The 17175-nt window shown below is 42.2% G+C and overlaps 1 protein-coding gene across 1 annotated transcript; it reads left to right on the top strand.

The window, feature by feature from the left end:
• The first annotated feature begins 2628 nt into the window (after positions 1-2628).
• On the top strand, positions 2629-3741 carry LOC137935324 (pyrophosphate-energized vacuolar membrane proton pump-like). Its single transcript, XM_068779995.1, has one exon. It carries the CDS (start codon positions 2629-2631, stop codon positions 3739-3741), a length of 1113 nt encoding a protein of 370 aa, XP_068636096.1.
• Positions 3742-17175: the final 13434 nt, after the last annotated feature.

The raw sequence follows: 17175 nt of genomic DNA, 5'->3' as shown, positions 1-17175 counted from the left end.
GGGAAATATGTATAAAAAAACTAATACTCTATGAGAAAAGAGAACTAAATTCATGTCAATGCACAGAGAAGTAAAAGGAGAAAAATAGGAAAAAGGAGAATTTTTTTACCGAACTGACCTTCACTTCTTCAAATATATCTCCAAAAATATAGTTCAGAATCACAAACGACATATTTTTAAAGAAAAAAGACTCAAAGATCTTTCCTTAGATATCTAATTTTCTATATAAAGTATCATTATTGATGGGATTAAATGCCTAAAAAAAATAAAGCATTTTGTTGTCACTCAAACCTTTCTTGCTGCTTTGCTACTCAGATGTTAATTTCTCTTTGCAACAAACTCATACTAATAAAATTAATTTTACATTGGAAAATAGACTCAAATCCTTTTTGTTAATACATCATTTTTAGTATTCAAATATCATTGTAGAGATATGAACCAATCAAGAGAAAAATGGGTTTTAGGAGCTCAGGGGTGTGTATTCTCCTCAATGAACCTAGGGTTTTCAAACTTCCCTTCAGCTTGATTTTCTTTTCTTCTCTTCTTCTTCCCTACGAATCGTTGTGTTAGATCCGAGACTATAATAACGTGGTATCAGAGCTTGAACATGGGTGATTCGTCTAGGAGTGACAAGCGGCGAATAATAGCCAGAGAGATATGGGCAGAAAGAGAGGTGCGAATGGTAGAAATGCGGGCAACATGGCAGGCAGAAGATGAAGCGCGAGAGGCAGCATGGAAGACCACATTTAGGTAGCAACTCGACCTACTCACGAGTAGGTTGATAGAGATAGTGGATAGAATAAACCAAAACCCAGACCGAAGAGGGGAGGGAAGTCGAGCGCCAACAAGCGTTACAAATGTGTTGCCCTCAGTTTTGGAACCTCAAGAAATCCAGACCAAGGAAGTGAGCTCTGGTGAGAAAGTAGACACGTCAGTTTCGGAAACGGAGGAGGACGATACTGTTGAGGAAGATGAAATTTCCTGGAACGTCAACTCTATTTTTCGAAATAATTCCAAACTGAAGTCCTATGTGGGAATCGTTGATGGGGATGACTCTTATTCAAGGGCGAAACTCCTTTTCAAAAATCTCATAACAGAAAATGAGCTAATTGAAGCTGAGATTCTAAACGCCACGGTTATCACTGGTGAGTCTTCAAATCCCTCTGCCTTGCGTGTACAAATTGGGGAAGTGCATACTCTGTCGTGGGATACCAATCAACAGCTGTATGAGGGCAGTTTGGATGCTTCTTCTCGTAGTTATGGAAAATTTGGCTTCAAAGATTTCATTGTGGACAAGTTGGTTGTTCCAGGAACAATTACTACAATGGGTTCTTGGAATTATATGGTGTACGGTGATGCAAAGTATGGTGATATGGGGGCTACAAGGGAGTTGTTCGATAAATTGCCCGAGAAAAATATTAAAGCTGACTCATTGAAGGATTTGCCTGTAAATCACCAGCTTAGATCAAGTTCTCGAAATTAAAATTTTGTACCTGCAAAGGAGTTGGCTAAAAGTGATACATGTAGATCTAGTTCTCGGAAAGAAAAGCATGCCCCTTTTTAAAAAATTGATATAGATGATAGTTCTGGCTCCAACTTTAAAGTTACAAAGCTTGCTCAATTGAAAGAATTAGAGACAAGCAGTGAGGGTAATAGATTGAGGCCTCAGTGTGGAAAGCATGCCCCTTTGGCTTCTGATTTGTCAGTTGTTCAGCATCAATCATCTGAGGTCGGAAGGTGTTCATTTTCAAGTGTTTCACCGTCAAAAGTTGATGCCAGCCCGACTGTAATTTCAGCCATTATCATAACTAGCTTTTATGGTGCTAATGCCTTGAAGAGTCCCATGCAGAAAATGGGATTATAATTGAAATGTTCGATGTTCTTAGATTTATTGAGCCTCCCTCAATTGCATTCATGTAATCAGGTAAATGGCAATTTCTGTTTGTCAAGACCAGTGGTCTTGACATCTACTGAGGTGTTGCGGCAAAAATGTCCACTGCTTGGTTTTGAAGTTGGGTTTCGAAAATGATGTCTTCGTGGACCCTTCTTTGATTAATATGTATTCCAAGTTTTGGGATATTCCCAGTTTTTTCCAAAAATTACTAAAATGCCCTTTCGAGATGTGGGTATTTGGAACATCATGATAGTCAGATTCTACCAAAACGAGAAGGCAGTGGAAGCACTAGATGTCTTTGACAAGACAACAGGTCATGAGTCCTATCACAGTGTCTCGTGTCCTTCCTATCTATGCCCCCACCCAATTGGGTTGGGAAAGAGAGACCAACCAAGTATTTGATAGCAAGACATGCAGAGAATTGGCAATTTTGCACTCTATCTCAATGGGAAGGCTTCCATTGGCGAAGGCAATGAATGCCAACTTCTCTGTTGTTGCTACAACAAGTCACCAGAGAGCACTAATTGCTCTTCGTGAGTCATCTCAGAAGAAGTATGGTGACGTGGCTACTGCCAACTCAGTCCTAAACCATATTGGTCTATGGATGGAGAAAATAATTCAACAGAAAAATTATATTGGTGGTTGTTCATATCATCATCAGGTATGGAATTTTTGTTCAAGATTTTATTCAGTTAAGCCTCATGAATGTACATGGCCGTCATTTGAGCTATACAATGCATATCTACAAGCAAATGCCAATAGTACATGTCCCTGTTGATCTGGTGACATATACCATCCTCCTTAATGCCTATTGTTTGGCTGGGAGTGTAGTGAGGGCACAAGACATTTATGAGGAAGTAAGACATATGGCAGCAGTTGGAGCTTGCAAAATGCATGCCATCACCTATATCACAATTATCAAGGTTTTTGTAGATGCCACATTGTGGCAATTGGCATGGAAAATAAAAGAAGAGACGGTCTCAGATGGTGTTCTTCCTAATGTTGTCACCAGGTCATCATTGATTAATGCAATTGCTAAAGCAGATTTAGAGGAGTGTGCAATTCACACAGCTGATAAAATGCTCCTCTCTGGCTATGACCCTTCATTTAAGCGACAACTTCTAATCTCCACCATTCTTATGACTGTTTGGATTGCAATTGTCAGCTACATTGCTCTGCCACCCAACTTCACCCTCTATGATTTTGGAGTCTCGAAACCAGTTCAGAATTGGCACTTCTTTTTCTGTGTTGCTATTGGATTGTGGGTTGGACTCCTTATTGGATACACAACAAAGTATTACACTAGCAATACTTACAGCCCTATGCAAGATGTTGCTAATTCCTATCGGACAGGCGCTGCAACAAATGTGATCTTCGGGCTTGCTCTGGTATATAAGTTTGTCATTATTCCCGTTTTTGCTATTGTTGTCAGCATTTTTGTCAACTTTAGCCTTACTGCCATGTATGGCATTGCGGTGGTAGCTCTTGGAATGCTGAGCGCCATTGCTACTGGTTTGGCCATTGATGCATATGGTCCCATTATTGACAAGGCTCGAGGTATTGTTGAGATGGCTAGCATGAGGCACAAGATATACGAAAGAATTAATACCCTTGATGCCGCTGGAACCACTACTACTGCTATTGGAAAGGGGTTTGCCATTGGTTCAGCTGCCCTGGTGTCTTTGGCTCTCCTTGGTGCCTTTGTGAGCCGTGCTAAATTTTTCGTAGGGGAGGTTATGACACCTAAAGTCTTCATTGGGTTGAATGTGGGTGCAATGCTTCCATACTGGTTCTCTTCCATGACCATGAAGAGTGTGGGAAGTGCAGCCTTGCAAAAGAAATTTTGATTGTGTTGCTTTGATTCATCTTGCTCTACTTCGCATCTTGCTTGTAATCTTCATCTTGTTCTCGTCTTGTTCTCATCTTGTCTCTGCGTTACTTAGATATTCTAGCCACACAAATCTTGAGTACCGTAACACGTGGAATTCTTCATCGTTGGTTTTCTATTTCTTGTACTTCTTCTTCTATTTCTCTCCCTCAAGCTAGGGATCTCTTTATTCTTTACCAAGAGACACAACTTGCACAATATAATGGTGAGAGAAAGAAAATCACTCCTAGTCATACAACAAAACTCCATACACCAGTTAAACAATTGTAATCTAAAATGCACTCCGCTCAATTTCAATGGCGGAAAAATGGCCCAACTTTAGGGCACAACATAGAGACTACTCACCTTCTAAGGGTAGCTCAAACAAAAAACACCTATTAGGTGAAGAATAAAAAGACTTGACTAAGTTGGATGTTGGGCACACTCCTATAGTTTTTAGGTAGTGGGTTTATATGCATTACTTTGAAGAGATTTAAAAAAAAACAAATTGAAGAAAGTCCTTCAAGGAATTAAGGGTGTGAACAAAAAGATAGGAACTTTCATACTTAGGTGCACAATGCAACTCTTCATACATCCAAGTAAGATGACACTTTTAGACCAATAAATGGATAAAAAGTTACCAGGTTTTACTCAAGAGGGAGGTAAAAAAACAATTCCTTTATGAACTTGATGATTAAGGAAACTTAAAAAACCCAAATAAGAAAGTTTTGAGATGGAACATAATAATGCAAACATTCTAAACATAGACTTCTCATACAAGGCAATTACTTTTTAACAAAATTAGACCAATTTGGAAAGAAATATTCAAAAGATAAATTTTGGAATAAGGGATGTTTTAGGACACTATGATTTGAAATTTAGAATGAGCAAACAAGACTTTGTAATTCAAAATTTTTAGACTTTGTCAAAAAAAGGAAACTAAACTCATAATGGGTAAGACTTTTCTTAAGGAAACTAATGTTATATGAGGTTAAAAAAAATAAACTTTGAAGGAAGGAAAGATACTCAAGTTGGTAAAATCTTAACAAGATTTTGAAAACCAATAGGAAACTTAACCAACATTAGTAACTCAAAAAGTCATGCCAAAAATTGGCTTAGATTTGAATTTTCGCATGCAATAGGATACTATTGAGGACTCAATAGCTCACCAAGTCACACAAAGGAGGCGACAATGACTCACTGAGTTAATTACTTTTACTTTCATATTTTACATTGCTTTTAAGTATAGTTTTTTCATTAAGTATGTAAGGGTACATGTCGTAGGGCAGAATTATCAATTTTAAGCCCTAAACTCTAATGATGTCAAGGCTTAAGGAATAGAAGAGAGGTAAAACAGGGTTTGGAGTTCTCCTTCACGAGCTCTAGGGTTTGGGAGGTCTCCTTGACGAGCTCCAGGTATAGGTTCTCTCTTTACTTTGAGTTTATTCTTTCCCTCTTGAATTTTGTTTTGTATTGATCTTACCGAGGCAAAAGGGGGAAGGTTTGTTCCCTTTTTCCGAGCTTATTCAGAGGCTATAACCTCTCCTACGTCCAAGTAGCAAGAGGGGGCTTCTCTCTCTCTTTTAGAGCAAGGGTAGGGGCTTCCCAACCCTATACCAAGAGCAAACCCTAAGAAAGGTGATGCAACCTCTAATCAAGCGAGGAGTAGGGCTAGGGACACCTAGCCTCTCTCAGCTGTGAGCAGCAGCAATAAGCCAAGAGGGTCCTAACCCCTCTCCGTAGTGCGCAACCAAGGACCACCCCTTCTTGTCTGAGAGCAGCAAGGGTTCTCAACCCTTACCTAGAACAACAATCTAGCTGTAAAAAAGAGACTCTTTTACTCCTTACCGAGAGCAACAACTCTCCTACAATGTTGGATTCATCAATCCCATGCCGAGTTACTCGATCCATGGCCAAGGACCATAACAACGTGGTATCAGAGCAGGGTAACATGGGGGAGCCCAACAATGGTGAGTTAAACGAGTTGATGATCAAAGGGCAGCAGGCATAGGCAGAAAATGAAAGAAAGTTTCCCCTAATCATGGAGAAGTTGGAACAACTTCCAAATATGAACCTCTAGATTGATAGACTTTCTGGAATGATGGGAAATATTACGGTTGGAAGGAACTCAACCCCGGAACAAAGAGGAGAGGACAACTCACACAACAGAGGGGGAGACCAGTTTGCAAGGCGCACTGCCTTTCTTGCCCAGACGGGAAATTTCAACCAAGGAGGAAGCACCGTACCAAGGTATATAAAACTTGACTTCCCTACTTTTAATGGGTCAGATGACCCCTTGATTTGGTTACATAGGTGCAAATTTTTTTTTACCCATCAGAGAACATCAGAAATTGATAAGGTGGGACTGGCCACATTCCACATGCTTGATGAAGCACAACTCTGGTTTCATCAAGTTAAGTTGGATAGATTGGTGCTGGATTGGGAAGAATTTAAGGAATTATGCACTATACGGTTCGGTCTTCCAGCCCACAGTAACCCCTTGAGGGATTTGGTGTTGTTAAGACAAACTGGCCCAGTGGAACTATATCAAAAATAGTTCCAAGAAAAATTGGCACGAGCTAGTCAGATGGTTCACATAGACCAGCAGGTCAATTTATTTACGGCGGGCCTTAGTGAGTCATTAAGGTTAGAGGTGGAGCTCCACGTACCTGTTGACTTAGCTCGAGCAATGAATTTAGCTCGCGCACTGTAAACTCGATAAAAAGTTCAAAAGAAGAGGACAACTTGGCAAGGGAACCGGAACACTTCCAATAGTTGGCAAGGGAGGCGCAACACTGACCCTCAGATAACTTTTCCAGCAGGGCAACAAGTCATAAATAATCCCATTACTACTCTTACGGCAGATACATGATCCAACAACCCACGCGCCTAGTATATTAAAAAATTAACTAGTTTGGAGATGGCTGACCGCAGGACAAAGAACTTATGTTACAACTGTGATGAACCATACAGGGCAGGGCATCAGTGTAAAAGGTTGTAATGGTTAGAAGTTGATGAAATCACATAATCACAATAGATTGATGATCTTATTGAGGAAGATGCACCAGAAATTTCTCTGAATGCCATTACCGGCCTAAAATCTGCCAAAATTATGCAAGTCCATACTCGAATGATGGACCAAGACCTTGTTAGCCTTGTGGATTCTAGAAGTACACAGAGTTTTCTTAGTTTAATAGCTGCTCAACACCTTCAACTATAGATACTTCCACACTGAACAACAACTATTTTGGTTGCCAATGGAGAAAAATTTCCTAGCTACGACATTAGCAAAAAGTAAAATTCTCAATCAGTACGACTTTCTTTCATTGAGAATTTTTTTTTCATACCTCTAGCTAGGTTTGATATGGTATTGGGTATTAAATGGTTACAAACCTTAGGCCCTATTTTATGGGAATTTACTGCTTTAACTATGAGTTTTGAAACGGGCGAACAACAAGTACTATTACAGGGCAGTCACGTGGACAAGCCACATCACATTCATTCGCTTCACACACAAGACAATCCGGACAACAATATAGAACATCTTCTGGATGAATTCTCGAACTTGTTCCAAAAGCCCTCTGGGCTGCCTCCCTTGAGGCACTGTGACTATCGAATATGTTTCAAACAGGGCTCAAAAGTGGTGGTAGTTTGGCCTTATTGGTACCCACACCTCTAGAAAGATGAAATCGAAAGACAGTGCCAAGCCATGCTACAACATGGCCTTATTCGTAGCAGCCATTCACCTTTTTCGTCACCAGTCCTCCTCGTTAAGAAACATGATGGTACATGGTGATTTTGTGTCGATTATTTGGATTTGAATGCCCAAACTATGAAAGACAAGTTCCCTATTCCTATGGTGGAGGAGCTTCTAGATGAATTACATGGGTCATATATATTCACCAAATTGGACTTGTGCTCTGGATATCATCAGGTTTGTATGCATCCAGACAACATCAAGGAAAACTGCCTTCCACACTCATCACGACCATTTTGAATTTGTGGTCATGCCATTTGGGTTATCCAATGCACCCTCCACATTCTAGGCATTAATCAATGAGGTATTCCTCAACTATCTTCATAAATTTGTACTTGTTTTCTTTGATGACATACTCATTTACAGCCAATTCGGAACTCAACATTTAGAGCATTTAAGATTGGTATTTCAACTGTTACATGCACATAAATTATATTTAAATAAATTTAAATGCTCATTTGTGACATCACATGTGGCTTATCTCAGCCATATTATTTCATATGATGGGGTCATGGTTGATTCCGAGAAAATTCAAGCTATTGTCGATTGGCCACAACCTATGAATAGCTCTGCTTTGAGAGGGTTTTTGGGATTGGCAGGATATTACAAAAAAATTGTCAGGAATTATGGATCGTTAGCAGCACCATTGACAAATCTCCTCAAGAAAAATTCCTTTATTTGGAATGATCTGACAACACAATCCTCCTCAGATCTCAACTTAGTTCTTGCATCTGCACCAGTTCTGCAACTTCCCAATTTTGAAGATTTATTTGATGTTGAGTATGGCGCATCAGGTGGGGGGTATTGGGACCGTTCTACAACAATACTTTCACCTTATTGCATCTTTCAACAGATAGTTGGCAGTACAACATCACAAATTGCCAGCATATGAGCGCGAGTTAATCCGGTTGGCCAAAGTTGTTCAACATTGGTGACCGTACTTATGGGGTCGTACATTTCTCATTCGCACTGATCATTACAGTCTTAAATATTTGCTGAAGCAGTGCCTCATGACTTCTCCTCAACAACACTGGATCAGTAAATTGATAGGATTCGACTTTACAATGGAATCCCGCGTTGGCTGGTTAAACAAGGCGGTTGATGCCTTGTCAACGTTTGGAGACTCCGCCTCTTCTATATGCTATCAGCCAACCTCGCTTTATTCTATTAGACTTGGTAAAGGAGGAAAATGCCCACAATCCGTTTCTTCTCGATATGCAAAAGAAAATTACAGAGGGGGCACTAGACTCTAGATGGGCCATTCAGAATTCTCTTAGTTACTATAAATTGTGATTATATGTACCACACACTTCAGAGTTAGTTTTGGCCATCATCTTTGCATACCATGACAACACTCATGAAGGCATACATAAAACATTGCATTGAATTTGAGCAGATTTCTATTGGCAGGCTATGAAGACCTCTATTGCAGCATATGTAACATCGTGTCCGGTGTGTCAACGTAACAAGGCCGAACACTTCAGTCCAACGGGTCTTCTGCTGCCTCTGGTACTTCTTACACAAGTGTGGTCTGATATTTCTATGGATTTCGTCGAAGGTCTTCCACAATCTTCCGGAAAATCGGTATTATTTGTGGTGGTGGATCAGTTCTCCAAGTATGCTCTCTTTATTCCCATGGCACACCCATATACAACATCTAGAGTGGCACATATATTTCTCAAGCATATTGTTTGTTTACATGGCATTCCCAAATCGATTGTCAGTGATCATGATGCGGTCTTTACCAACACTTTTTGGCATGAACTTTTTGTTTATGCGGCACCAAGTTGAAATTCTCCTCATCCTATCATCCTCAAACAAACGGCCAAAATGATAGGTTCCCTTGCCATGGATCGAGTCAGCCGGCGATCATCTCTAGATTCTAGATTGAATGGCAAAGAGGATGCTGGTTTAGAATTCTTAGAGCGACCAATTGCTATGAGAGAATGAGCCTTTGAAGGAGCTCAACCCTTGGACCTCGTCAGAGAGAGAATCCGACCTCGTTTAATCTACTTTGATCAATGCTTAATTCCATTCAAGCCTTTGTTCCCCTTATAAGAGAGGACTAGGGTTCGAGTACACAACAAAGGCCCATGAAAAGAAGGAAAATTACTTCTAAACCATTCAAGTATTGAAACCAGAACATTATATGATTTATCCACGGCGTCTATTAATCACTCGACCTGCTATGGGGTCCATAAAATCACCCCCTCCAGGAGAAAGAGCTTGTCTTCAAGCTCAAAGTTGTGATAGACAGCACGGAAGGCTGTAACGGTTCCCATGAGGCTTTAGCAATGTCAGTCTCTGCCCACTGGATGAAAATCTCCCATGCACCGGGTACACAACGAGCCTGCAACACAAAGCTAGAGATGGCAGCATACGACGGAAAGAGCTTGATTTCGTTGAGTTTTATTTTTATTTTTTGGTTCGAATGGAGGGATGTGTGCTGAATGTCTCTACATCTCCCCAAGCAGTATGTCGGTCCTTCCTCAAGCATGGACTGGTGTGACACGACCTTTCATGGTGGCCCCCCAATTGGCAAGGTTGCACGGGCCATACTCTGCCAGCAAGGCAGCAACAACCTCAATTGGCAAGATTGCTTCCCCCGTAGAACTATCCGGGACACATGCGTCGTGTAATTCAAACGAGCATTGTGGTAACTAAACTGCACGAGGAAGCCCACTGAATACTTGTTCGTCAACACCATCATCAACAAAAAACCCAACTTTCCAGGAATCCAACAAGTTGTGCCTTCTCAACATTCTAGATAGCACATGCTGCTGCTCACTGTCCGAAAGTACAACAAACACCTCACCACACGTACATTCCATGTTATTGGCGATCGCTACTGCTTTTGTTGGAATCCATGTCGGATGAGATTGGTGATTAAGTTCCAAATTTAAAGGGAAGTGATGAAAGGAGACCACGATGCTGACTGCAATAGGAACTATGAGCACTGTTTGCAGCAGTGCTAGATGCAGCAGTGCCACAACAGTAGCACTGAAACTCTGGGCAGATGCCACTCCAACTGTAATATTTTTTTCTGTCAACAGCCAGAAAAATCATGCCGCACAGCATAACATGTAAATTCTGGTCAATAGAATCTTCTTCAGTGATAGAAGTCCTATCTACCAACAACGTCTCAAAAATCAATGGGATGAAGACAATCTTTAGCAAGGACCACTCTTCTGCCACCGATGATTGGGTCAAAGTCAGAATTTCCCATGTGGTGCTCAATTGTACTATATGTGTGAGGTTGTAGGTGATGCTAGGGTGCTATGATCTTTACTGTAATATCAACAACAATGTTAAATATCAGCACCCTCTTGGGCTCATGAGCTCTACTAATGGGACATACAACCAACACAGAAATTAATTGTGTTGTTGTCCCTGTTTGGCTCAAATGATCTACCTCCTGCAGAGGAGTATATGTGGTGCGCACCGCAACAAATAATTGTGCGGAAGACGTTACTGCTACTACTACTCTCATAATTGTCAGCACTGGTCGCAGCAGTGGCACTGTTGGCAACACTGTTTTCTGCTGTGTCAACACAGTGCCGTACACTCCCGCTATGCATTGGATGGAGCTGGAACAAAAGGTAGAACAACTATTCTTCCAATAAACATTGCTATGCTGCTGGCCTAAAGAGGGACCTATCAGTGTTCTGGTGGTCAACTTGTTTGCAAAGATCTGAACAGCAGTAAGCACTACAACATGTCCTTGATTCCCATGAGCTATAGATGCAACATGTGATACATTGACATGTTCTACATATTGTAGGTACTGCTCATCTTCATCACTTCGAACCAGTCTTAATTTTTTTTTTTTTTTGGAGTCCATTGCTGCATTGCCTCCATAGCATAGAGTTGAAAAATTGGAAGTGGCTCTCTTGCCCACCCCAAAAATGCTACAGCAGCAGAAATTTGAAACTGTTGAACCCATTGTTGTAATGTCACAACAACAGTAACTAAAGTCCAGACTGATACTCTGACCAATCTATGAACTTGAGCCCCTGCCCTCTGCCCTTTCTCACTCATACGTTGGATGACACATGGAGCTTCTTCTGATCGCTGTTCAACTAACCAATATAAGTAGCAACAAGTGGTGAATGCCCAACCTCCAACATCTCAAGGCAAAACCGAATCACCTCTTCCTGCTGCTGCCCTTTACACAATCCTTGAACAAAAAAAGTATTGCTGAAAGCATTGGAAGATACAACAAATTTCTTCAGTTTCTTGAAAACCCCTTTTTCATCTTCAAATTTTAGTGCCATGCAGTAGTTGTCCACCACAACCATATAGATTACAATTTCAGGCATTGTACCTTGGTGAGGCATTAACCCAAATAGATTCATAGTTCCTTGAATCAGACCGTCATTGCATCGACCCTCTAGCACTACAACGACATTGGAAATGAGCCCCATTTCTGTCATTGTCATGAAATGGTCTTCAACATCTTGAGGTGATGAGTTGGGTGAAGCAGCTACAGGTAGTTCAGGGTCTTTAGTGGATTTTTTTTGAGGAAATTTGTTGACTTCTGGGTATTGTGTTTATCTTGACCAATTGCAAGTAAATTCACCTCCGAATCTATACAAGCATCATCCATATCATCCAAAAAATATAACACAACTTGTTGAAATGGAATGTTACTACTGGTAAACTGACCCAAAACAGCCACCCCGTTGCTGTAGTCATTCCCCAAAATAGAATATGTTCTCTGCCCTTCTGCAAAAAAATTGTTGATGGGAGACATAATTAAGGCCGTTTGCTGCTTGAATTGTAAGATGGCCATGATTCCAAAAAGATTAATTAATCACGTTGGCGTTGCCGACTAGTGAACAACATCACATTGAGTCTTTAATTCGAGTAGCTCCCCAGCATTAGGAGCCCCATTAGAGCATGGAAAAATAGGTTCATATGCTGGGAGCATATAGTTCCCTATTACCAGATCTCTGCATGCCCTGTCATCACTTACTTGGTAGGCCTCTCCTGCCCCACCCAATGTTGCATAACTATGAATCAATGTATTGGACACAAAAGCTTCAAATTCAAAACCAAGATGTGTAGTGCTGGTTCCTGGTATACACAGGTCTGTGGATTTGAATGCATGAAATTTTGCATACCATTTTCGCATAAAAACAGAGAACCTAGAGTTCCCAGTGGAAATACTCCTTTCTGCAATTCTTGCAAACACCTTCTCTGGGGATTTGATAAACTGTGTGGAGTTAATAAACTGAACGTGAGGGTCAATCCCGTCCCTTCCAAACCCACCCTGATTTGGGTAAGGGTAGGTCAATTTGGATGACAATGTTATGGGCTCACAGTGACCCACTTGGTCCTGGGGTTAAGTACCCATGCCTTCCGCTCCTAATAGGCCGGTCTTTTGGGTAGTATTGTCTAGGTGCATAACATTTGGTATCAGAGCTAGCGCTTGGTCATGAGTTCAATTCCCGACAGGCGCGGGAGATCGCAAATCCCAAATGCAAGCACCCCTCCTCGTCGCTATCGGGTAAAGCCACCGAGGTCATCGGCTCATGAAGGTGGGGTGTGATGTTATGGGCTCACAGTGACCCACTTGGTCCTAGGGTTAAGTATGTTACGGCCCCGGGTCATGGATCGAGTAACACGGCGTGGGATTTGAGAATCCAACACTTGTACCGAGTTGTTGGACTCGATAATGAGGGTTAAATCTCCCTTCTTTGATTGATCTTCCACAAGTGATCAATTCCCCTTTTTATGTATCCACTCTACTGCTAAAGTTATAGCTAGAATTGAATTAATTCACATAGAGAGAGGACTGGTAGAAATACCTTTTATTGCTCAAGAAAACTAGGGTTTCAACCCATGTTTGGTTTCTGCTCGTGCTAGGAATGAAGGCCTAGCTTAGGTGTAGCTCTTGGCTCACCTTGGTGGACATGGATACAAGATTTTTGTGATGCTTCCAAGATAGGAAGGGATGCACCAGACCTTCACATGGAAGAACCAGAAAACCCTTCCTTTAGTGCTCGTCAAGAGGGTTACAACCCTGCTGGCTGTTGACACTGAGAAGGAGGGAAGACCCTCTCTTTGGGCTTAGTAAAGGGGCAGGAAGCTCCTCTTCCAGCTATGGATGATGGAGGATGAAGATGGATGGAAATGGAGGGTGAAGGATACGTTGGATTTTTGGAGTAAACCCTAAACTCGAGATCAAGAGGTGATCTCAGCCTGTTTACACTAGGTTATTCTAAAATCTCAAAGCTTACCTATTTCATTCATTGTTTCCTTTAAATAGATCATGTCATGGAGTTTTAGGGTTAGGGTTACAATAATTCCCATAATGCCCCTACATATAAAAGTAATTAGAAATAACTCCTACTTAAAAAAATATAAGAAATTAATCCTACTTAAAGTAATATAAGAAATAAATCCTATTGAGTGAGTTGTTGTTGCCTCCTTCGTTGTGTGACTCAGTGTGCTATTGAGTCCACAACATCAACCTCCCCCTAGAGAAAGAGCTTGTTCTCAAGCTCAAAAGCTGGGTAGACTTGTTTGAAGATGTCCACACGTTCCCATGTTGCAGCGTCGGGGTCAGTGTCCGTCCACTGAACGAGAATCTCCCAATGGTCATTGGTCAGTCGAGCGTGTAACACCGATGCAGGGTTAAGAATAACCTCGCCATTATCAACCAGTGGTAGGAATGGAGTGGATGTAGGCTGCGCCCCGGAATGTGGCTTCAAAAGAGAGACATGAAACACATCATGAAGTTTGGCCGTGTCTGGTAATTTGAGCTAATAGGCGATTGGTCCCATGCATTGAAGAATGAGAAACAACCCAAAAAATCTGGGAGAGAGTTTATGTCGTGGAGGTCCTGCCAGAGACTACTGATGGTAGGGCTGGAGCCGTGGCCACACATAATCCCCAACCTCAAAAGAGACCTCACGGTGGCCTTTGTCGTAGACATCCTTCATCCAAACTTGGGCGCGTCGTAGCTGTTCTGTGATATTTTGTAGCAGCAAATCCAAGTCCATGAGTGCCTGATCAATCACTTCCACACGGGTGGACCCTGGGTTGTACGAGAGAAGGCGAGGTGGATCCCGGCCATATATAACCTGGAAAGGAGTGGATTGCAAGGCAGAGTGGAATGAAGTGTTGTAACACTATTCGACCCACGGAAGCCATTGAACCCATTGCCGCGGACGATCACCCACCAAGCACCGTAGATACATCTCAATGGTGCAGTTCACCACCTCTGTCTGCCCGTCTGTCTACGGATGATAGGCGGAGGAGAACTTCAATTTAGTCCCACTCAAGCGAAAAAGTTCCCGCCAAAAGGTGCTCGTGAAAACTGCATCTCTGTCACTCGCAATGGATTCTGGAATGCCATGTAAGCGGACTATCTGCTCTAGGAAGGTCTGAGCAACCCATGTTGCTGTATAAGGATGAGCCAGTGGTATAAAATATCTGTACTTGGAGAATCTATCAACCACCATGAAAAGTACGAATTTGTCGGAGGATAGGGGTAGACCTTCCATAAAATCCATCGAAATGTCGGCCCAAACCTGCGTAGGAAGGGCTAGAGGCTAGAGAAGACTGGCTGGACTCAAGTGCTCAACTTTGTTGCCCTGGCAGACCTGACAGTCGGCCACATAAGTCGCAATAGAGGGCTTCATGGCTTGCCAGTAAAAATCAGCTCGAATTCTGTGCAAGGTCTTCTGCATCCCCTCGTGTGTACTGTCATGGTAGGCCGAGAGAATAACTGGAATCAACTCGGACTCAGGTGGAAGGAAAAGTGGCTGCTTGTAATAAATACGTGAATCTTGGATGGACCACTTCGAATTCATTGTCTTTTCCGAAATCTTCTGATGCAGTTCCTGCAGTGTAGGGTCAGTGGCATGTGCATCTCTCACCAAGACCAGGATGAGAGCTGGCTGATCGAATAAACTGACTACTGATCCTCAAAACACTGCGACAAGGAGTCTACCGCCTTATTCAATCTCCCTGCACGATATTCCATCGAGAAGTCAAATCCCAACAACTTACTGATCCAGTGCTACTGTGGCGACTTCTTCAAATGCTATTTTAATAGGAATTTAAGGCTATAGTGATCCGTGCATATGAGAAAAGCCTGACCCCAGAGATAAGCCTCCAATGTTGGACCGCCTTGGCCAACCCAATCAATTTTCACTCATAGGCTGCCAGCTTGTGATGGCGGACTGCCAACTGTCTGCTAAAATACGCAATAGGATGGCCCAACTGTTGTAAAACGGCCCCAATGCCCACTCCCAAAGCGTCACACTCTACCACGAAGAATTCGTCAAAGTTGGGAAGTTGTAATATTGGTGCGGATATGAGGACAAATTTTAGTGCCACAAACTACTTGGTGGCCTCCTCATTCCAAATAAAGGAATTTTTCTTGAGCAGACTGGTCAATGGTGCTGCCACCGACCCATAGTTTTGAATAAATTTGTGGTAGTAGCCCGCAAGACCCCAAAAACCCCGTAATGCAGAACAAGACTGTGGTTTCTGCCACTCATGAATAACTTGGATCTTCTCGGGATCCACCGTAACCCCCTCATGCGAGATAATGTGTCCCAGATACCCCACATGTGAAGCCGCAAAAGAACACTTGGAATGTTTTAAATAGAAGTGATGTGCTCGTAACAAGTTGAAAACAATCCTCAAGTGTGCCAAGTGCTCCTCAACCGACTTGCTATATATAAGAATATCATAAAAAAACACAAGAACAAATTTTCGAAGATAGGGGCTAAATACCTTGTTCATCAAAGCTTGAAAAGTGGAGGGTGCATTGGATAACTCGAACGACATGACGACGAACTCAAAGTGGCCAAGATGCGTGCGGAACGCCGTCTTCTCGATATCAGAGGGGTGCATCCGGAAGAGGTCAATCCCAAAGGCTCCTGGAAGAGGTTAGATAACTCCTCAACCAGACCATCACTAGTACTATCAGGTTGTTCCTGTGTTTGCAAAGTGTGCATGCGGTGGGCCTTGTCCACCTGATAGTCCTGTAAGAGCACCCGACTCCCAGCCAAATCAAAAGCTCATGGTTAAAGTCGAAAAGTCCCATAGAATGGGCAGTAACCATTTAATGCCTAATACCATATCAAATCCCGCCAGGGGAATAACAAAAAATTCAGCATTAAACGAAGTAGAGCTAATGAAAAAGTTACCGCTTTACTAATCCCATAGCTAGGGACCTTCTCGCCATTGGCCACTGAGACGGTGGCTGTTGGATGAGGGTGTATCTGGAGCTAGAGGTGCCGTGCGGCTGTCAAACTCAAAAAATTGTGTGTACTCCCCGAGTTGACTAGTCCCACCAATTCTTGGTCAATGACATGAGCTCAAACTTGCATTGTGTTAGGCGATTTCTGCCCAGTAATAGCATGCAAGGATATCTCCGGTGGTTCCTCCTCGATAATATCCTCTGGATCCTCTGAATCCTCCACCTAGAGCCAAAACAATCGTTTACATTGGTGCCCCACCCAATACTGCTTATCAAAGTTATAACATTAATTTTTGGACTACAGTTCTGCCATCTCTACACGTTAATTTTTGATAAAGTTCGGTTGGGGATTACCAGGGTGGGGACCAGCTACCTAAGTCATAGTCGGAGTGTGTCTGGAGGATGGTACTGCCGGAGATGCTCCCTGAGATGAAGTA

The sequence above is a fragment of the Aristolochia californica genome, unplaced genomic scaffold, assembly GCF_029961685.1.
Source record: "Aristolochia californica isolate CCGP_79_NKW_82.1479 unplaced genomic scaffold, dmAriCali1.0.hap1 SCAF_6, whole genome shotgun sequence".
NCBI classification, from domain to species: Eukaryota; Viridiplantae; Streptophyta; class Magnoliopsida; order Piperales; family Aristolochiaceae; genus Aristolochia; species Aristolochia californica.
This window is presented reverse-complemented; position numbering and strand designations above follow the sequence as displayed.